Raw genomic sequence first — 24,091 nt, 5'->3', positions numbered from 1 at the left:
TGCAACTTTGACATAAGAAATGTTTTAAGCTAAAGGAATTTGAGAAATGGCAGGAGCAGGAAGGACTCTGACCTCCCCCTTCTCCCCTGAAGCAGACCATAAGACCCTCATGCAACAGGTGCCCTCCCTGTACCCAGAGGAAAGGAGCATCTTTATCTCTGAAGACAAGGAATCTGAATTTCCCCCAGTTTATTACCCTTAGCTCATACCCTTTTGTACTATCACATTTTCCCACAACTTTCCACTCTTCATCAAACCTAGTAAATGCTCAAGCTTAACAATTTCTTCAAGTCTTCATTTCTTCTCAGGTCAGGTAAAACTTACATTAAATAAATTTACATACTTTTCTCATGTTAATCTGTCTTTGTCAGTTTAATTTTCAGGCCCAGCCAGAGACCCTAAGAAGGCTGAGAAGTTTTCCTCCCTTACACCTTCTCTGACTTTTTATCTCCCTTACATCCTCCTTTTCCCAGCTGCTCCTTGACCAATTTTCCTATCTCAGCTAATGCCCCAACAACTACCTAGTTATTCAGGACTAAAACTTAGTCTTGATTAGTGGATTTTTGGATTTTTTGACTCTTGATTTTTCTCCCCCCGTCAGCTGCCTATATCCCCAATCCATCACCAAGTCTCATCAGTTCTATCTCCACTACTGCCACCTTTGACCATGTCACTACCACTTCTTGTCCAAACTCATACAATAGCAACTCTCACACTATTTCACCTTTAGTACTTATACTATATCTAAATTGTCATTTATTTTTTCATTGCCCTTCCCCCTTCACATAACCTTCATGAGAGCAAGAACCTTTTCTACTTGATTTACCACTGTAATTTCAGTATGCAGAATGCCAAGCATATAGGAAGAGGTACTACAGGTACCTAAAATATCAAGCAATCGTAGGAAGGGAAAAAATATTAATTGAATGAATGAAGGCAACCTTTCCAAACCTTTCACTTCTCTTTTCTTTTTTAGTTTTCCTTCCTTAATTTAACTTAATATGTAATTCCTGGATGGCCAGAATACTATACTTCCCTTTCACTGTGGCATGTGCTGCCATAAGGAGGAAACAGCTGTCACTGAAAATTGAATCAACATATGCTAATACAACTGATTTAATACACCTAATGCATATTTTAACTCATGTCATTTTTAAAATATTTCATCTCAGTGCTCACTGCACTACTTCAAGTCCCATTCCCTTGAATCAAAGAATACACGTAGCTAATCTTCAGAAAATACTATCACTATTTGAAGACCAACTTTTTGAAACTCCTCTGAGTACATGCTTTTCAAAGTCATAAAAGAGAGGTGGTGGATATGAATGACACACTGCATTCATTCTGGGACCTTTAGTTGTTTTTTTTTTTTGCCGTCGCAGACCTCTCACTGTTGTGGCCTCTCCCGTTGCGGAGCACAGGCTCCGGACGCGCAGGCTCAGCGGCCATTGCTCATGGGCCTAGCCGCTCCGCAGCATGTGGGATCTTCCCACACCGCGGCACGAACCCGTGTTCCCTGCATCGGCAGGCAGACGCTCAATCACTGCACCACCAGGGAAGCCCCAACCTTTAGTTTTAAAATACAATGAGGCTATATATTATTCATGTCATAACTACCACCAACAAAAATTTGGGCCTTGTCACCTCTAATTTCAATGATTCTCTTGCAATTCCTCCATGACTTTCAAAGACAACTTTCTAATTAAAATCTTTGCCTTTTATTATATCAGACAATTACCTTTTCCTTGTTCTTATTTAAGATGCATATACAGCCAAATGCAATACAGTAGAAACCTTTAAAACTGTGGAACCAGAAATACCCATTTTTAATGTCATTTCCCCCCATCAGCCTGGTAATTTTGAGCCACGGTCACTATGGGGTAAGCTGACAGATAATAAAAATAAATAATAAGATACAAAATCTTAATAAATTTTTAACTTTGGTAAAATATAATTACTTGATGCTTTTCTTAAGGGCTTTCTCCAGCTTCTTCACCTGTTGTTGATAAAGTCTTAATTCATGCTGTGTGGGCCTGTAGAAGATAAATCATGTTGAACGCACTTATTTTTATTTAATAAAACTATACCGTAAAGATATTTAATAATAAACAATAGTGTATACCCTGTTACTTGTCACAAATATGCTTAAAAATTCTTAAAATATTTCATGATTGCTTGGCTTCCCTGGTGGCACAGTGGTTAAGAATCCGCCTGCCACTGCAGGGGACACGGGTTCCAGTCCTGGTCCAGGAAGATCCCACATGCCACGGAGCAACTAAGCCCGTGCACCACAACTACTGAGTCTATGCTCTAGAGCCCGCAAGCCACAACTATTGAGCCCGCGTGCCACAACTACTTAAGTCCACATGCAGCAACTAAGACCCAACACAACCAAAATAAATTAATTAGTTAATTAAAAAAAAATTTCATGATTGCTAATGAGGTATTTATTGGCCATTGGGTTTCTTCTTCTGTGTATTCCCTGTTCAAAACTTTCTACCCATTTTTATTGTTATTAATCTATTACTTGTTTCTATAGTAAATTATCTCAAATGCACGGACAAGAATAGAGAATAGTAAGACAAATAGTACTGTGTCCACCCCTCAAGCTTTATCAAAGTTGAATAGTAATTTGTTTCAAATATTTTAACTAAAACATTATACATGTACTTAAAACTCCATGTGTGACCCTGATTACTGTCATTGCTCTCCTTCCCATACCACAGGTGACCACTATCTGAAATTCATTCTTCATTCTTCCCATGCATGTTTTATAAATTTTTACCTCATATTCAAATAACCATAAATTTACACATTATTATGTGGCAGGCTTTTAAACTTTATAGAAATGGTTTTTACTGTAGGTATCAGTCTCCTCTCCATTAAAGTATAAGATTTACAAGAACAAGGTATTTGTTTTGCTTATTATATATTATCCCAGAACTTAAGGCCATGTCTAACTTACAATAGGTATTCAACAAATATCTGTTGAATAAAAAACTCTCAGCAGTGTGCATTCCTTATTACTCTCTGTTAACAGGTAGAGTGCCATCCTTTTGCGGTTGTATGATGTACATAAATAAACCTTTCTGTTGTATGCCATTTAAACTTTTTAATTCCCCCCCTTCCCACAACACGGGCATATGATGAGGTAATAAGACATTCTAAAGTAATTTGGAAAAAACAATTGAAATAAAAAATAAAGTTATTTGGGAAAGGGAAACCTGCTGGCATAAGACTGAATATATTCTGAGTTCCTACCCAGTTTTATCTTCTTCCTATTTTCTCACTTTCCTTGCCTATGTATGTATTTTTGCTCTTTCCATGATATGAGAGACAAATGACTAAAATAAGTATGAGTATGAGGTCCCCAACATTAGTTTTAGAGTAAAGGGGACAGAATGATTCATTTAATATTCAAAATTCCAGTTTATGCTTAAATGGAAGTTAAATAAAAATGACAAGTTTCTCTCACCTGCTTTCCAAATCTTTTTGGAGATTCAGCTTTTCAATTAAAAGTGCATCTATCTTAGATTTCGATTCCTTGAGTTGATTCTGTAATGACTGCAACACATTTCATAAAAATATGGTTAACTTTCCTGGGAGATTATTTAGATTATCATTTTGCTTTATAAAAAAAGTATTTATCAGTCATATAGTCCCCATACCATTAGAAGGCCTTTGTAAGTGGGTGAAGCACTCAGACTCCTGTAGTCTTCTTCTGACTCACTTTCATCTTCTTCATATTGCCTATGAAAAGATACATGCAGTGTATTTATGAAAAAAAGATCTAGCTAACAAAAATCAAATCAACACAGTAAGCGTTTGATAACCTAAACGTGAACTAAAATTTAAGCTAAATTTCCTACTGATTCTCACAGAAAATGGTATTAGAACATACTACTTACTACCTAGTGCTACAGTGTATATTTGTTCACTAATGCCTTAATTGGAAGGTAAGATCCATGAAGACCAGAACTTTGTCTTGTTCACCATTGTATCTCACTGCCCAGAAGAATATGGGGCATAAGAGGTGGTGAAAAAACACTTCTTGAATGAATAAACAAAGCATATTGTTTTTTCCTTCTAGTACTTTTAGGTCACAAAAATATCTATATCAAAAAATGCAGGGACTTCCCTGGTGGCACAGTGGTTGAGAATCTGCCTGCCAATGCAGGGGACACGGGTTTGAGCTCTGACCTGGGAAGATCCCACATGCTGCGGAGCAACTAAGCCTGTGTGCCACAACTATTGAGCCTGCGCTCTAGAGCCCACAAGCCAAAACTACTGAGCCCACGAGCCACAACTACTGAGCCCGCGTGCCACAACTACTGAAGCCTGTGCACCTAGAGCCCAAGCTCTACAACAAGAGAAGCCACCGCAATGAGAAGCCCACACACCGCAATGAAGACTAGCCCCTGCTTGCCGCAACTAGAGAAAGCCCGCGTGCAGCAACTAAGACCCAGCAACGAAGACCCAATGCAGCCAAAAATAAATAAATAAATTTATTTTTTTAAAAAATGCAGAGTATAAGTGGACAAGGCCACAGACTTAGTGTCCCTGATTCAAGTCTTGACATCACCATTAACCAGTTGTGTTATTTGGGTAGGTCAGTCTCTCAAAATTTGTTTTCTCATCTATAAAATAGATAATTTTATCTATTAATTAATTTTATCTATTAATTAATTGATTTTATCTATCAATTAATTAATAATCTGATAATTATCTGATAATTTCTGTCACATCTACCTCACAGAATTGGTGTTAAAAGTTAAAAAGATATCAAAGCATTCTGTGAGCTATAAAGTACTAGAAAATCAGTATTAATGTTTTTTAAAATCCTGATACACTTAACACAGGGCTGTCTGATACGGTAAACGCTAGGTACACACGGGCAATGAGAACTTGAAATATAGCTAATGCAACTGAAGAGCTAGACTTTTGATTCTATTTCATTTTTTCTTTTTTAATAAATTTATTTATTTATTTTTGGCTGTGTTGGGTCTTCGTTTCTGTGCGAGGGCTTTCTCTAGTTGCGGTGAGCGGGGGCCACTCTTCATCGCGGTGCGCGGGCGTCTCACTGTCGTGGCCTCTCTTGTTGCGAAGCACAGGCTCCAGACACACAGGCTCAGTAGTTGTGGCTCACGGGCCCAGTCGCTCCGCGGCATGTGGGATCTTCCCAGACCAGGGCTCGAACCCGTGTCCCCTGAATTGGCAGGCAGATTCTCAACTACTGCGCCACCAGGGAAGCCCAATTCTATTTCATTTTAATTAAAATTTAAAAACTGAAGCAGTGTAAAATATTCTTCTGTTAAACACGACTTTATTGTTTAGGACTACATATCACTACCATGCATCATGTTAAGGTATTAATGTTGTGGCCTAGCTGTGCACTGGGTGCGTGGGTAGTTTGTAGTACTATATACAAACACACCACCAGTCTAGTCAGTATCAAAGGACTGATTCAGTTAGAATGTTTTTTTTCCTATATACCAATATAACATTGTAAGGTGTTTGTTATGATACTATATTTATGGTGATGCCTATATAAATCATAATTGATAATTAATATAGTTATTATTTTAATTATAAGAACTAAACTTTTTTAGTTTAAAAAATAATTATGGACAGATTTTTAACAGAATCAAGTGGAGATGATAACATCTGAGAGTACAATAATTGGAACAGTAAAGAAAAGAGACTGAAAGAACGTATGCCACAAATTTCCTAATGAATGCTACTATAATTTGCTATAAAGAACTCTTACAATTCAACAATAAAAGACAAAAAAGTCAATTTAAAAATGGGCAAAGGATGTGAGTAGGCATTTCTCCAAAACAGATATGCAAATGGACAATAAGCCTATAAAAAGACACTCATCATTAGTCCTTAGGGGAACACAAATCAAAACCACAATGAGATATCCCTTTAGGATATTCACAAAGTTGTGTCACCATCTCGACAATCAATTTTAGAACATGTTCATCACCCCACTGAGAAATACCATACCCATTATCAATCACTCCCCATATCTCCTCTCTGCCCTGAGTCCCTACTCCACTACAATCCAATTCCTAGGCAACCACTCATCTACTTTCTGTCTTTATGGACTTGCAGATTCTGGACATTCCATGTAAATGGAATTGTATATTTTGTGATGTTGTGTTGCAGCAGAGTAGGGGCTCAGGGCGGGGAGTGATTGCCAACGGGGTTTCTCAATGGGGTGATGAACATGTTCTAAAATTGACTGTGGAGATGTTGACACACTCTGTGAATATCCTAAAAATCATTGAATTGTATGCTTTAAAATGGTGAATTTTATGGCATGTGAATTATATCTCAATAAAGCTGTTATTTTAAAAAGTTGTTATATAAAAAATCTTTTAGGATAATAAAGTAGATGACGATAGGACGCATTTTCAGCAAATACATAATGAACATATTAAGAAGTTTCCTTTCAACAGTCAAAAAAGAATTAAAGTCACCGAAACCAAAATTAACCATACAACAAAAACTTTTAAAATAATTTTTTAGCAAAATCTGAGCTTATAATTTTGGCCACCTATAAAACATTTTGAAGTGTTGCACAAAAACAGAAACTGTCCTTACATGAAATAAATTATTTGTTATGGAAATTTTGTTGGAAAATTATGAGAAAACAAAAGTTATTTTTATAAAAAAGTGAAAGATCTTCAATTAAGTCCATGAACAACTGCCTGGAGAATACAAGACCTTTCTTATAACATCAAAGATGAACTGATTTAATTTTAAAAACTGCAAATACGTTTCTTTATCTTTAGATGAATCATATCTCAATTAACACTTTGGGAATGTTCTGTCTCAGAGGACTTCCAGATTTACCAAGAAATGTTGACAATTTGAGGTCTTAAAATAAAAACATCACACTTATGGTGTGTCTTTGAATTTTACATATCTATCAAAGAAGAATTTCAGCTAGATATGAAAAAATCATTTTTTTCCACAATGGAAGGTGCTCTAGCTTTGTAACATCAAAAATCCAGATTTACTGGAATGTTCAAAAGACTGATGTTTCTCATTGCTTTGTTATACTGTATAATACATATTAGAAATGTGCTCAGTTTTCTGAAGCAGACTATGACAGTGTCATGAATATAGTTGTTAAAATTATACAGCACCTGTGTAAATACTATACCAGTTTGCAGAACCACTGAAACAAAATGACTTTAACAATCTTGTGTTTTTTGCCAATGCTTATTGGTTGAGCCATGGAAGGGTTACAAAGACTAACTGTACTGTTAACCTGGATATTAAATAAAATATATTAAAATGTATTTCATTGGTTTCTTTTTACTTTTCAACTTGGCTACATGAAAATGAGAAATTATATATGTGGCTTGCATTACATTTCTATTCGAGACAGCTGTACTAATATATCCCTCAGACCTTCTTCTAAAACACATGCTAGCCTTGAACAAATGACCATTTTAGGAAAGATGACTAAAATAAGGAAGACTGAGTAGCCTCTATATAACAAGTACTAAAATAGATGTTTTATACAAACTATTTCACATTTAACAGGTGAGGAGTTTGAGTAGTTATTTAACTTGCTCAAAGTCACGCAAATAGTTAGTAGTAGTAGTGAGATTCAAATTGAAATCTCTCTGGTTCCAAAGCCTATGCACTCACATCATTCCCTATATATACTCTAAAATACCTGCCACTATGGCTATACTTGTTCTCAAGAGAAACCTAATATATGAATATAGTAGAGGAGACCAATTTTAAATGTATGCAGACCTAAAGGGAAATGAGTTTCAGTAAAGAATCCTCACTTTCTTTTCCTGTAGTTCTTTATTTAGCATTGACAGATTTCGTGGTTTTCTTGAAGTAAAAACATAATTCTAAGCATCCACAAACTCTCATTTGGACATGGGATCCCCACAGCCAAATTCCTCCCACCCTTTCTCCAATGGCCTCCAGAAGCCTCAGGAGGGGCCCAGTGTTGAAGATCGTGCTCCTTAGGGGTAGAGAGAAAGAGCAAAACTAGAGAAATCCTGTGTTTTATTCTCTTCCCTAATCCAAACCATGTTCAGTCAGAGGTTAATCTCAAATCCACCTGCCTCCATTTCCCAAGACCAATTTAAAAATTTCTATCTAAAAAGAAGGATGGAATTAGACAAGGGGACTTCACTTTACTAATTCATTATAGAACTATTTTCCTTGGGGTAACTTTCCAAATGTCTCTGACATCTCAGAAGAAATTCAATCTGAGGCCTGTAGGTTTTATTCCTACGTTACTTTCCTTGGCTCTTTAATCTATCTACCAAGCCAGGGAAATACTAATAGAAAAAGCCAGCAATATATTCCATGTAATCTATAGTGATATATTAATCTATATTACCATATAGTGATATAGTAATCTACAGTGATATATATTTCTGGGTAAAGAAAAGTAGGTAGGGGCTTCCCTGGTGGTGCAGTGGTTAAGAATCCACCTGCCAATGCAGGGGACACGGGTTCGAGCCCTGGTCCGGGAAGATCCCACATGCTGCAGAGCAGCTAAGCCCGTGAGCCACAACTATTGAGCCTGCGCTCTAGAGCCCGCAAGCCACAACTACTGAAGCCCACACGCCTAGAGCTTGTGCTCCGCAACAAGAGAAGCCACCACAATGAGAAGTCTGCACACTGCAACGAAGAGTAGCCTCTGCTCGCCACAACTAGAGAAAGCCCGTGTGCAGCAATGAAGACCCAATGCAGCCAAAAATAAATTCAATAAATTTTTTTTAAAAAAGTAGGTAAAGTAACAACATAGCTGAGAGCCTATCGTTTTAAAATTTACTTTTCCTCTATTTCAGAGGTTACACCATGTTTGCAGTCTTCTAAGATTTCCAACTGCTTAACACTTGTATTCAAATATCTGCTGCCTTGATTGCAGCTTCCTTTGCTTTTCCTGAGTTTTCTCATGTATGGAGGCAGAAAGGAATACCAGTCCACAGTATTCAGAAACTGCCTTTCATGAGCTCTCTGGAGGCCTTCTCAAGCCTGTGCCCTAAAATGAGGGTCCAGATGGTGTGCCATAGGTGTGCTGTGCAAAGGGATTACAAAGGTGCCAAGATATTCATCTCTCTCAGCCCTCAGGACAACTGGACAGACCCCAGTGTGGTACACAAACATCACTTTCTGTGTTTCATGATGAGAAAAACTTTGGACAACACTGCCTTTAAAAAGTGGGTGTTTGGGCTTCCCTGGTGTCGCAGTGGTTGAGAGTCCGCCTGCCGATGCAGGGGACACGGGTTCATGCCCTGGTATGTGAAGATCCCACATGCCACAGAGAGGCTAGGCCCGTGAGCCATGGCCGCTGAACCTGCGCTCTGCAACGGGAGAGGCCACAACAGTGAGAGGCCCACGTACCGAAAAAAAAAAAAAAAAAAAAAAAGTCAGTGTTAAACAGAGGGCTTCTACCTCTGCAAGAGGCCCATGTCCCATCTGTCTTCCTCCTTTGGTCTTGCTCCCCTAGCTCTACAGGTGTATACGTCCTCCTCCTGTGCTTCCTGTTTATCCCACTTAGGCCTCCAAATCACAGCCCATCCTCCTTCATTTTCCCTTCTCTTTCGCCTTCTTTTTTTAGTAATATAATACTTGTCAGTTAATTCTACACCCTCCTTTTAGAGTACTCCTGCTTCTTCAGGTGATACTAATATCCTATTTGCAGATCTCAAAATCCACCTTGAAATTCCTACAATCTATCAAGTTAGTATTTACTCTTAGAAAAAAGACTGATAAACTTTGTTCAGTCAATGAACTATGAAAAACTCTCCTCAGGGCAGACTCTTCATCACTGCAAAGTATAAGTGACTTCTAATTTTCCACCTGTGAGAACATTATGTATAATGCAGCCCCTATTTTCTTCCTATATCCTTCTCCCTTAATGAGACATTCAGTCCAAGTATCTGACCTGAGCGTAGTTTGCACCGGCCAAAGTATTATATTTCACTTCAGCTAGACCAATGATGATAGGATTGCTAAGCAAAAAAGTAATTCCTTTTCTCCAAGGTCCTCATTCCTCAATCCCAGATTTTCACTGCAAATTCATGACAACCAGATTCAACACCACCCCCCACCAATGGCCTCAATCCTTTTATTATTTTTAGTCAGAGAATGCCAGTTGGCACAACTTCAGAGGCAACCTCTCACACCACATTCTACACAAGACATTTCAATGATGGCTATACTAAATCTTCTCTACTCTTACTACAAATCCCAAATGTTCTCTCTTCATCATCTAGATTGGTGGTCAGCAAACTGTTGCCTGTGGGCTACATCTAGCAGGCTTTTTTAAATTAATGTTTTATGGAACACAGCCATGCCAATTCATTTACTTATTGTCTATGGCTCATTTCATGCTACAACAGCAGAGTTGAGCAGTGGTGAGAGACTATACAGACTAAAATGCCTAAATACATACAGTCTGGCCCTTTACAGAAAAAAAGTCAACCAAGTCCTGAATCCAGATTACAATTTATTAAAGATATAGAGCAAAGGTTTCAAATAATATTCAGCCTGGACTGTATAATATGTTGTAGAGCACTGAGTTTTAGTTGCAAACATTAAAAGTCTGATTTCATTTATAAACCTAACATTCTAACTTCTCAAAAAAGCAGATTTAGCTACAGTGGGCTCACATTCCTCACAGAGTGTACAGTTTAACTGCCCCCTTGAGACTGATGGTACACAGCTCTCCAATTTGCCACAGTTCCCACCTAACCTGCTTTACTCATTTTCATTATTTTCCTGATTCTGCAAGCTTAACAGTTTACAACCTCTCAAATGAAATTATTCATTTGCCTTCTCTCTTACATACTATGACTGTTCATTTTAGGCTAGGCTATGGTACCCTGCTACTTGGTCAAACACCGGTTTAGATATGGCCATAAGGTATTCTTTAGATGTGATATTTAAATCAAGAGACTTTGAATAAAGCAGATTACCCTTCATAATGTGGGTGGGCCTTGTGCAATTAGTTAAAGACCTTAAGAGCAGAGACTGAAATCTTCAAGGGAGGTATTCTGCCTTCAGGTTGCCTTCACCCTCAACACTGCAACATCAACTCTTCCCTGGGTCTCTGGCCTGCATGCCAGCCTTACAGATTTCAGACTTGCCAGCTTCACAATCGCATGAACCAACTCCTTTAAAATAAATATCTCTCTGCATATAAATGTACATTCTATTGGTTCTGTTTCTCTCTAGAACCCCACCTAATACACATACCTACAACCTCATCACCAGCTTTTCTGTATCAAAGGAAAAAGCGCCTTCCTTCTTTCCAAGGCAAATGATGTCTTTTTGTTCATTTATAGCTCACTCTTGGTCCTGTATGAAGCCCAGCCAAACTGGCTTATAGTACCATAAAAAAGTCTACTCTCTTACATCTATGAACTTTTGCTCAAAGCATACAAGCAGTGGGGTTTTTTTGCCTTTCTGCTTTCCCAAATTTTACTTATTCTTCAACCTCAAGCACAACCCCCATCTGCTTTGTAATGGCTTTCCTGGTTACTCCATCTAAAACAAATTTGCTCCTGTTATCGACTCCTGTATTACTTACTGTCTGTACAGTTTTTAGTAATTACTCTATTGTGACATTATGCCTTAGTGTCTTTTAAGTCTCATATTATTTTTAACTATTAATGTGTTTACATTTAATTTCCCTTACTAGATTGCAAACTCCTGGAAGCTAAGAATTGTGTTCAAAACGTTGTCCTAGGGACTTCCCTGGTGGTCCAGTGGTAAAGAATCCAATCAGCCTTCCAATGCAGGGGACGCAGGTTCGATCCCTAGTGGGGGAACTAAGATCCCACATGCCGCAGGGCAGCTAAGTCTGCGTGCCTCAACTAGAGAGCCCATGTACTCTGAAGCCCACGCGATACAACTGAAGAGAGAAAAAAACCCAGCACGCCACAACTAAAGAGAAGCCCATGCACCTCAACGAAGAGCCTGTGTGCCGCAAAAAAAAAAAAAAAAAAAAAAATCCCGTATGCTGCAAGGAAGAGCTGATGCAGCCAAGATAAACAAACAAACAAAACTTTGTCCTGTCTCTAGAATCTATCTAACACCATGCCTACCATCTAAAAGACACAGTTTTGAAAATCAGAAGGTCCCTGAAGTTAATTGGTATACTACTACTTTCTGAATAGAACAAAGCAAGGAGTTGCTCTATCATTAGTTGTTCTCTTCTCATCTTCCCTTCCTTCCTTTTTCACTTCTTTCTTCCCTTCTTCCCTCCATCCCGCTCTTTTTTAAGAGTCCCCAAGGTGCTAGAAGGAATCAGCAACCAGCACAGCTCTGCCATCAGTCCTACTGAGTTTCTGGAGTCAGTACTCTTGGGGCAAGAATACTAGACAATGTATGCTTAATGAAAGCAGATATGCTTAATGAAAGCAGAGAACTTATCTGCTTTATTCTAGTTTATCTATTTTATCTGTTCAGTAACAAAAACAGAACTTGGCAGAAAGTAGGTGCTCAAATATTTGTTAAAAGAACTGTTCCATTTATAAACAATGAAACAGAATAGCCACTGTTTTAATGACTATATTAAAGCACTTTAGATTATTTGGCCTTAGATATCTTTCAGCTATTTTTGGTTAGTCAAAGACCATTATTTTTAAACTTTACCATTATTTCTTTAATCAGAGGCGACAACTGTGTTTTACTCTATATACTTGATTTTTCACTATGACATTTAATCTTTATCTCATATAAATCTGCATACTAATTAGGCTGTACTTTGGCAGGCAGCTAATCCAACCCTACACACTTTGTGGATATACTCAGTAACTATCTAGTGGTTAGATGACATCAGTAGAACAAATTATAATACTTCAACAAAAGAAAAATACTATTTCTTCTGTGACCGATACTTTGGTGATTATTAAATATACATATTTTAATATAAATGCAATATACTTTAACATAAGTGGTAAAGTACAGTCTTGAAGATCTTTATAAAAAAAGAAATTTGTAGTTAAACATATTAGGTAAATTACATATATATCAGGTAGATTTCCAAAGTATATTTGTTTCAAAAGCCCATAGAAACTTTTGTTGTAATTCATGACTCGATAATAACTTTAAAAATTGTAATACAGGACTAGTCGTACCTTTGTTTATGAAATTTTCTAATTTTAGATTCATAGTAATCAATTAGGCAAAGCAACCTAGAAAACAGATAAGTTGAATTATTTTCAAAATGTGGTACTGGAACATTTACTATTCTCTCTATACAATTTCAAATTACAGTGATAAACATACATGTTATCTGCAAATTTATAAAAAATTTAAGTGATTTTTGCCAGAAGCAAGTATCACACTATGCCATATATTTTAATTTTAATGTATATATTTTTAAATAACCACAGACATTAAATCTCAACACATTAAATGCATATTGTCCAAACAGTTCTACCTCTAGCAATCACTCCCACAGAAATACGTGCCTAAGGCTGTAACTCAAGATGAACGAAGTTGCTTGATGCACCATTATTTATGAGTGAAAACTCAGATACAATCTAAATATTTGTCAACAAGGGAAAAGTTAAATAAATAATGGCACATCCATATTATAGAAAATGAAGAGGCATGAGAAGAGACAATGTAAATTTCTACATCCTAATGCGAACTGATAAGGTTTAAAAATGTTGCATAGCAAAATGTATAATATTACTCTATTTTTTTAGGAAAATAGTTATAAATGAATCTGTATATGTATTGAAAATGAACTCTATGGGTTCTTAGCTGAGGGGTAATACCACAGCTAGGGGACAGTGTTGGTTGTCACACTGAATAGTTGGGGAGGGGGCGACGATGCTTAAAAGTTCATCGATGAACATGATGAATGCTCATCATGCCCTACACAATGAAGAATGGTCCCACCCAAAAGCCAATAGCACTATTGCTGTGAAACACTAGGAAGGACAAAAACCAAACTGTTAAAAGTGGTATCTCTGGGATGTGGAAATTAGGAGGGGTAAGCAGGTCTATAACATTTTACTTTACATACTTTTATATTGTTTGAATTTCTAAAAGCACATATTGCTTTTGTAATTCAAAAAATCCTCAAAGAAAAATAAAATAACACTATACTTTCACATATTATTCTTTTTAAAGCAACAATGTATAGTATTTCACTCCTATCTTGGGAAACTTTTTTTTTCAGAGCTAATTCAACCAACTGTGCTTTTAATATCATAACTTTCCGGATTATCCTTCCTCTTCAACTTTCCCCATCCCAACACGTACCAGCTTTCATATTATCCTGCAAATGTGCTTTAATTTCCTTTATATACTTCACAAGCCCTCTCACCCCTTCCTTCCCCCATGCTACCATTCCATTTCTATCTTCTTCCTTCACAGCAAACTTCATTCATCCTGAATGACTGTTACCTCTACCTTCAATAAACTTTTAAAGAGGACTTACCAGGAATTCTGAGCAAATAAAACAGTGGGAAGGCAAACACAAACCAATGAGGTGGCATGTAACACTTCTTACCACCCTCTCCTTCTTCAAACACTCTTGTTCCTTGGTTAGCCTGACACCCAAACGTAACTCCTCTTCTGTCTCTTCTTTCTCTCTCTAAATTTTAAAGTTCTCTGGAGTTCAGCCTTTCTAACTGTAGGCCTGATATCTCTCTGTGGCTGACATAAAGTACCTAATGTTCGTAAATGAACCCATTATCCTCCTTCCCCATTCCCCAAACCTAGCTTGAAATCTGGCTATCTTTGACTGCTCTCCTTCTTTCAACATCTACAGTCAGTCAGTCTAGACAATTCCTGTCCATCTCTGCAGTATCTCTCTTTCTTTTTTCTTTATAGACCTCTGTTATCTACCAACTAGACTATTAAAACTGATCACTAATTTTGTCTGTCTCTGGGTTTAATTTCTTTGCTCATAAATCCTGGGCTTTTTTAATCCTGCTACACAGAAAGTAGAACCTAAACTCTTCAGCCTGGAGTTGAAGCCCCTCAAAGTTTCAGCACACCTTTCCTTCCATACTGTCTCCTAAGATACCATCACCTTGTGCACCCTACGCTCCAGACCTCTCGGACTACCTGGACTACTTGCCACTCCCAAATACGTTTTGTTTCCCAGACACCATATTTCTCTAACTAGAATACCCTTTTCCTCATTAACGTCTATTAAAACTCTACAATTCCTCTTGGACATGCACTAGAACACAGCAGGGAATGACACGGAGTCTTTGGCTTCATTGAGCTTACAGCATCATGGGGAATACAGATGCCAGAACAAATTAATACAAATGTAATGAGAATTACTACACACAAAATTCAAACTACCATCAACTGCTCCCTTTAAGGAACATGATATGTCTTCCCGTCTGCAAATAAATTTTAAAGCATTCGTCTAGGACTTCAACACACCTCAGGAGAATTGTTCCTGGGTATTGCATATTTACTGTTATGACTGTGTATGGAATTTTCCTCCCATTACATTTTCTGCTAGGTTATTATTGGTGTAAAACAAAAGCTATTGATTTTTATAGATTTATTTTGTAAACTGGACACCTTATTAAACTCTTTTATTGTGTTTTTTTTTTTTTTTTTTTTTGCGGTACGCGGGCCTCTCACTGCTGTGGCCTCTCCCACCGTGGAGCACAGGCTCCGGACGCGCAGGCCCAGCGGCCATGGCTCACAGGCCCAGCCGCTCCGCGACATGTGGGATCCTCCCGGACCGGGGCACGAACCCGTGTCCCCTGCATCGGCAGACAGACTCTCAACCACTGCGCCACCAGGGGAGCCCTTTTATTGTGTTTTAAAAAAAAATTCTACAGTTCCTAATAATCTAGTTTACAAGTTACCTCCTTCATGAAGTCTTTCTGGTAATCCCCATCTTTCTCAGTGGAAACTAAGCTTTCCTTATGCCACGCCCAGTTAGTATCCTGTCTGCCTTACCATTACAGCACATACCAATGTGCCTTTTATTTTACTTACCTGAGTATGTGTCTATCTACCCAACAAGCTATCAGGTCCATAAATGCAGCAAACATCGCTTTACTCATCTGTGTATGTCCTATACTGTTTTGTCCCAATGCCTCTGTAACTTTTGACAATAGCTGTAGTGGCTACAACTGATGCATTTTTATATAAGGGTTAATTCACAATTTTTAAGTTCTGTGCTCAAACTGAAAATTTGTTTTATTAAAAACCAAATAGGGCTTCCCTGGTGGCGCAGTGGTTGGGAGTCTGCCTGCCGATGCAGGGGACGCCGGTTCGTGCCCCGGTCCGGGAGGATCCCACGTGCCGCAGAGCGGCTGGGCCCGTGAGCCATGGCCGCTGAGCCTGCGCGTCCGGAGTCTGTGCTCCGCAACGGGAGAGGCCACGGCGGTGAGAGGCCCGCGTTCAGCAAAAAAAAAAAAAAAAAAAAAAAAAAAAAAAAAAAAACACCAAATGAAGTGGAGAATCTCTAGGCCATCAGACAAATTCACACCTGAATTAGCTTGACTTCATCTGGTACTTGGTAAGTTTTCTCAATGCTTCTCTCCCTTTTTCTTGCCCTCTCACTCATTCAAAGTGCCTGTTATTTTGTTTTTGTTTTCATTCCTCTTCCTCTATCTCTCTTCTTACCTTATTCTCCCACTGTAATTATCTCTCTCCTTTTGTTCTTCCTTACTCCTATTTTCCTTTCTTTGCTTTTCTATTTATTCACACCTAGCTCCAACTACATTTTGTTATTTAAATTATTTATTATTTATATTTTTATCCTAGTTCGTCCTTCAAAAGGATAAAAATTGTATATATATATTTGTGTACATGTATGTGTGCATTATCTCTCAAATAATTATTGAAACAATCTATAGTTTCAACTTGTTTTTAACTTATATGTGACTTCATTTACTTTTATAGTATAAAACAGACATACCTAATTAGTAAAAATCCCCAATCCTACTATGTAAACACATAAGACTAGTTAAAATGTAACTAGTTTATACTATTAAGTGAAAAGAACAAGGTGCTATCTTTTATACAAAGAAATATAATATTCATACTGTTTGTATTTGCTAAAAATAACACTAAAAAAATTATCTATAGGGAGAAGTAAGGAATAGGTTAAGGGGACGGGAATGAAAACAAAACCTCTCCAAATATAAATAATTACAGTTTTGACTTTATAATTGTATAAACGTCTTACATATTCAAAAGTAAATAAATTTTAAAAGCCAGCCCTAAAAACTGAAAACAAACTGAAACAAGTAAACCTAACTGTATATTAATTTGGTGCCACAAACACACAGAAAAGAAATATTTCAAGATATTTTAGAACATTATATTTTGACTGTACCCATAGTGGAATATATTATTAATGTCGAAGATAATTGCAAAGAAATTTAAATTTCATTCAGTTGGCTTATTGTTAGTAGCAATACTGGTATTATTATTTTGAAACTTTTTCTATATTATAGGATAAAGCAAATAAATAATTATGATATTATTCTTAGGAATAAGGATTTTCAGTGTAAAAGAAAACCGTTAAAAATGTAAAATCAGAGTTTAAATAAAAACCCAGTAGTGTTAACTTCAGTTAGAAATTTTTCTCAGAAATATACATAGTTCCTGGTACTTGCCACTAAAAAGCCCTAAAATCAATGACAACGTAAGATAAGCAACCTAAACACTCAAACTGTGGTCTCTAAAATCCATTCCTGACTAAAAGGAACCAGAGCTCTTTTGAGAAATGTCTAATCAATTCATTTTAAATGAGTTAATTTTAAATGTTCAGTGTTAGTTTTAACAAATACCTAACTCCATTCCTCAAAAGAGCTCCTAGGGCAAAACAATGTACAGGATATATCTTCTGCCTAAAAGTAAGAAATCTAACAAAGATTAATGGAGTTGGGTCTAAGGGATATAATACCAACATGATAAAGATCCCACCGGCCAAAGACAAGATAATTTGATCATTAAAAGCCCACGAGTTAATAATAACCTTTGAAAAAAGAGAGATAGGCACAAACAAAAAATCTTACTGCTTATCATTGGAGATCATTAGGGCAACCACTGCTTACTCTAAAAAATTAGAATTAAAATGAAAGAACTGAGCATTGCACTTCCCTGTAACAAACCATATAGGGCAACCAAATAGTCCCTATTCAAAAGGAAAGGTTCTTTTTTTTAATGGAAGACTTCTGGGAAAAAAAGAAAAAGAAAAAAAAGGGGTAGCAGAATTGAAAATAAGATCATCAATGGGGGAAACCATTAGATGAAAGGGTGATGAGAAATTTTATAGTGGAAGGATCAGATTGTTATTATTTAAACCCCTGAACAATCTCATCATCCCTGAGAGTAGGTCAACTAGACATTATGTGCCTCCTGATATGTTATAATTAGAAGCATAAATTACCACCTATGAAGTATTTTGCCAAAAATACTTGCATCTGAATTTAGCTCTAACTTCCAGTTTAGAGGGAACATAGGAGATAGAAGAATAAATTAAATGACATAGTAAGGAAGCAAACAGACAAATCTAGCATGTACTTCTCCAGGACAACTGACCATTTTCTTCAAAAAGTTAATGACATTTAAAATAAACAAACAGCAGAGAAGAGGGAGAGGAATACTTCACCAGTTTAAAAGAGATATAACCACACCCAAGATGAAATCTGTTTTTAAAAAAGTGATGACTCTAGCTACATATCAATTTTCGTAGCAAATATTACTGTCTATCCAAGATGGTATGAGGAACTCTCTTGCAGAGATAGGAGAACACTCTGTTTTGAGTGATGATGCGCTCTTCGTCCTCCTTTGTTAATCTACAGATATCCTTCTGCAAAGAAGCAATAGTCTCTTGTTGCTCCATTCGTTTTTTCTTATAATGCTCACATTTTGCCTGTAAGAAATTTTTCAAAAAATATAATTATGATATATACATCAAGGACATGCTGTCCTAACAATATTGTACACAAAGCTATCCTCACAATTTCTATCAGGCTGCTTCATTCAAGAACTTCAGTACTGAGCCTGTCTTTAAATGGGTGCAAGCTCCAGGAACACTGATATGTCAGAAATGCAAAAACTATAACAAGTAAAATCAGTGTAAAATGGGGAAAATGTAGCTTATAATTGCATGCATTCAAGGTTTCATAATAAGTAAAAGAACTCAATCTCCATAAAACTGATATAATTTTATATATATGTTTAGATGAAAATAATAATCAGAAAGAGACCAATATTAGGGATGTCAAAAAGAACCAAGAATTAAAATTAATATTCTTAAGTGATCAACGATAATTCAGGATTTCAGATGGTTTAATCACCTTAGGCATTCATGTAATGTGGTAGACTGCAAACTCAGAGAAACCAGGAATTTGTTCAGAAATAATATGTACCCCAAGATTTATACAAGGGAATGTAAATCCTGAATACTCTCTTGCCTTCAGTGAAATATCACCAGCCTGGTTTTCCTTTATTCGATAGTTTCCATCCCTCAGTGTCCTTAGAAAGCTCATAATCAACAGTACCATCATTGTTATTATTAATACACTTTTTATAAAGCTCAGTGAGAAACCCTATCCCCATCTGGCCTGCACAATACTAAGACACACCACTTTCAGAAGACAATGCCATATCTAAGCACATGTTCACCTGCCGATAGGGTCAAGTTTGCACAGACTTAAGAGACCCTCAGGGGAAAAAGGAGACTCAGCTCCTGGTACCATACCATCTGTCAGTAACCACCAGCTATACCCAGAACTTATCCTCTGCCTCAGCCCCACCTTGGAAGCCAGGCAGGAGCTCTACAGCCAAGTGACTTGGGTCCCAATTCCATCTCTATAAGTTAGCCATGAAACTAGAATGACTGAATTTTTCAAGGTTGCAGGGTGTAAAAGCAAGATACAAGAATCAACTGTATCTCTCCTAAGACATTCTATGAGGTCAGTGTTACCCTAATACCAAAACCAGACAACACACAAAAAAGAGAACCACAAACCAATATCCCTTAAACAATGATGCAAAAACTCAACAAAATACTAGCAAACCAAACTCAGCAGCATATTAAAAGGATGATACACCATGACCAAATGGGATTTATTCCTGGAATGCAAGAAAGGGTTTTTCATACGTTGAACCAATGTAATAGACTACATTAACAGAATAAAAGGAAAAAAAACATGATCATCTCAATTGATGGTGTCTGTGTGCTGCAACTACTGAGCCTGTGTGCTGCAACAACTGAAGCCCATGTGCCTAGAGCCCGTGCTCCACAACAAGAGAAGCCACTGCAATGAGAAGCCATGCACCACAACGAAGAGTAGCCCCTGCTCGTCACAACTAGAGAAAGCCCAGGCACAGCCACAAAGACCCAACGCAGCTAATAAATAAATAAATAACAAAACGACAAAAAAACAAAAAAAACCAAATTGCCTAAAGGCTTGGGCCTCTGAGATAATACCCAAAGACCCACAGGAATAAAAGATTCTCTCTGTTCCACTGATGTTATGTACATAGTTTCCAAAAGACAAAAGTGGGACTATAAATCTGCCACACAGCAGAGTCACTGAACTCCCAGTTCCCTGACAGATACAGATAAAGGCCTGACATACATTCCTAAGTTATTTTTGCAGGAAGCAGACCCCCACCAGAGGAAAACTGCTGACTGCAAGCATGTAGACACCAGACTGGTTGAAACTAGAAGGTTGATGATACTTGAAACTTCACCTTGATGCCAACCAGTGCAAGAATTGAGCACAAGCTGATCAGGCACTGTGCGGCCCCCTCCCTCACCCAGCCTTTAAAACCCTTTCCCTGAAAGTCCTCAAGGAGTTGGCACTCTTTTCCACCTTCTCCCTTGTACTCAAGCTATCCTTTCAATAAAAAGCTTTGCTTGCCTAAGAATCTTGAGGGAGCAATATTCATTTCTATGGTATTACTGTCCAAGAATCTGGAGAGGGCGCAGTAACAATTTTAACAGCCCATGCCATCCTTCCTATATCTCTTTCCTCCCTACCTAGATATCAGTTACTTATAAGGCAATCATGTATTAGGAATATCTTGCTGACTTTAATATACATTAGATCTATTTTTTCATTTGGCCCTAAAAAACACTCAATTTCATGGCTCCCTGTGTACTTTAGAAAGCTAAAGTCAATAGAGGAATCCAACACAAAGTAATAAAAAAAAATTGAAGCTAAAGAACTTGTGGAGAAGTGTAAAAAAGAGCTTGGTGGCTTTACACCAGATAGTTTGGATAATACATAATAATTAGGGCACAGAATATAGAGCTAAATTTTTTTCCTGCTTTTTAAAAGTTTAAATAATAACAGGAAGGAAGTATTTTGTGCTATTTCGACTGTCAGCAGTAAATACATGTATGGAGAGAAAATAAAAATAAATATGGAATTGAAATATACAACAATAATATAAGTTGGAGAATGTCAAAAATTGTTTTATGATTGTTACAATGTCATGGAATAAGGTAAAAAATACAAAGTAAAATTACATTTTGAGAAGTCAAGAGTGCATATTTTAATCTTTGACGTAACCACTAAAAGAATAGTAAAAATCAGTTTCCTGATCCATATACTCTCTATGAAGAAAGAAGAGGGAGAACTACCTGATACTGTTCACGTTGACTTAAAACTGAAATTATCTGCTTAGATCTTTAGAGAACCCAAACGTTTATCAAACTTTATACACAGAAGCTAAGTACAGAAAAAGGGAAACTGTACTGAAGAACATAGAAACTGCAAATACAATGTTGTCTTTTAGTTTCTGCGTTTCCCGAGAAATCTCTCAACAGCAATCTCTCAAGAGCAATCTTTCAAAATATTATTGTCAAACATCTGTTAATTTCCTAGATGTCTTTGCCACATACACACAAAATCAATGTTTCCTTTCTCTCAACTGCAAAATATGCAGCACTAAACCATTCTAAAATTGTAAACAAGCATATGCCAAAAAAAGAAAAATGTGCCTCAAACTGTGAAATAATTGTTCTCCAGGAGCACTTCCATCTTCCCCAAGAAAGCACAGATTAACTAGTACAGTACAGAATACATGACTAGTCTGTAATAGAACTGGACAATCAGGCAACATTGAGGGGCAGCAGTTCCTTGGGTTTGCCAATTTCTGTTACATTCTATAAAAAGTACCCTTTAGAGGCTTCCCTGATGGCTCAGTGGTTGAGAGTCCGCCTGCCGATGCAGGGGACACGGGTTCGTGCCCTGGTCTGGGAAGATCCCACATGCCGCGGAGCGGCTGGGCCCGTGAGCCATGGCCGCTGAGCCTGCGCGTCCGGAGCCTGTGAGAGGCCACAACAGAGAGGGGCCCGCGTACCGCAAAAAAAAAAAAAAAAAAAGTACCCTTTAGGTACTTAAAAAACAAACAAACAAGCAACTAATTTCAGTTGAGCAAAATAGCATAGACACCCTACCCCAACACCAGGTTTTCACACCCCAATCCTAATTCTGTCTGTCCCCCACGGCAGACTGGAACATGAGACCTCCTCTGTACCAATTTATAAGCTACATAACAAATCTCTGGGACCTGAAACAAAAAGTTAATGGCCCATAATTCATCTAAAACAGATGAACTACTTGACAGAAAATACATGCCACTCCAAGTCACTTCTTACCAATGAATCCTCAAGCATCTATTCTTTCAACTGCCTAAAACCCTGGTACATTCATAAGTCTTATATTTTAATAATTTGACTTTGTGATTTTTTATAGATCAACCTCTCTGAAAAAAAAAATAGGCATTGTCCTTAAAAAAAAAACAACACTGCTCTCCCCTGCCCTCATCTCCCTCTCTCAGTACCACCTGATGGCTGCTTTCACATCAGTAAGTTGATGAGTTAAAGAGCTTCAGGTTTCCGCATGGTCCTATATCTGAGAGCAAGGTCAAAATCAAATGCATACAGAAATATTTCCAAAATCCCCCTCCCTGTAGAGAGAGTTTGAATGTACCGTTGATGAGGAAAGCAACCTAACAAAGCAAACCTAAAAATGTAAAGTTCTGGGCTTCCTTGGTGGAGCAGCGGTTAAGAATCCACCTGCCAATGCAGGGGACACGGGTTCGAGCCCTGGTCCAGGAAGATCCCACATGCCGCGGAGCAACTAAGCCCGTGCGCCACAACTACTGAGCCTGCACTCTAGAGCCCGTGAGCCACAACTACTGAGCCCACGTGCCACAACTACTGAAGCCCGCGTGCCTAGAGCCCGTGCTCCACAACAGAAGCCACCGCAATGAGAAGCCCGTGCACCGCAATGGAGAGTAGCCCCCGTTCGCCGCAACTAGAGAAAGCCCGCACCCAGCAACAAAGACCCAACACAGCCAAAAATAAATAAATAAAATAAATAAATTTATGAAAAAAAAAAAAGTAAAGTTCTAACAGTAAAAGATTTTGTTGACTGATGAATAACAGAAACAGACTTGGCCATCAAAGAATGACAGTGTCTTCTCCAGAACGATGATCAATACCAGCAGGTAGAGTACTGTCCACCCCAAGCTGGCAGCCTAAATGAGGGCAGAACACCAACTGTCTGAGGCCTCATACCAGAACTTCTTAGTATCTCTGGCTGATTCTCTCTGGCTCCTGAAATTTATATTAACTCATCAGATCCTTTCGATGCTGCCAGTATAAACTGAGGGGACATCCAGACGCTGCCTTGAGGAGTAGTGGTCCCTTTTAGGCAGCCTGAACTCTCTGTGTGCAATAGTGTTGTGCCGACAAAAAGCATTTATAATGATATAATGTTTCTAAGTATCTGTAATGTCTCATAAAACTAAATACTGGTTATCACTACAAAAATTTATTTCGTTTAATCATAATAAACACCAGAGGTTTGAAATAAGAGGTTTTTTACATTAGGAAATTAAGTATTCAATGTTATAACATTGTTATTTCAATAAAAAGTAATAAAACAACTTAAAATCACAAAGTATATTCCATATAAATATTATGTAAATTTAACTCAATAATTCAAGTATTTATTGAGCATCTACAACTAATAATAAAGCAGACACTTTCTTAGCCCTAACCAAAATAGACAAAAATATTTGCCCTCATGGAGCTTACATTCTAACACAGAGATATATAAAC

General features: G+C 37.5%; 1 protein-coding gene across 4 annotated transcripts in view; it reads right to left on the bottom strand.

Annotated features, from left to right (window-relative positions):
* The window catches only part of CEP70 (centrosomal protein 70), an 80,392-nt gene that overhangs the window by 29,911 nt on the left and 26,390 nt on the right, over window positions 1–24,091 (bottom strand). For 3 of the 4 annotated variants that reach the window (XM_082654108.1, XM_082654111.1, XM_082654110.1), the window contains 5 exons: window positions 18,708–18,877; window positions 13,137–13,193; window positions 3,669–3,750; window positions 3,476–3,564; window positions 1,959–2,033 (listed from right to left, as the gene is read on the bottom strand). In XM_082654108.1, the coding sequence (XP_082510234.1) occupies window positions 1,959–2,033; window positions 3,476–3,564; window positions 3,669–3,750; window positions 13,137–13,193; window positions 18,708–18,877 (473 nt within the window). The remainder of the gene's footprint in view (window positions 1–1,958; window positions 2,034–3,475; window positions 3,565–3,668; window positions 3,751–13,136; window positions 13,194–18,707; window positions 18,878–24,091) is intronic. The other variant, XM_082654109.1, reaches the window with a different exon arrangement.

The sequence above is a fragment of the Grampus griseus genome (assembly GCF_964374135.1).
Source record: "Grampus griseus genome assembly, chromosome: 5".
Lineage (NCBI taxonomy): Eukaryota > Metazoa > Chordata > Mammalia > Artiodactyla > Delphinidae > Grampus > Grampus griseus.
The sequence above is the reverse complement of the archived record's forward strand: the minus strand, read 5'-3'. Positions and strand labels throughout refer to the sequence as shown.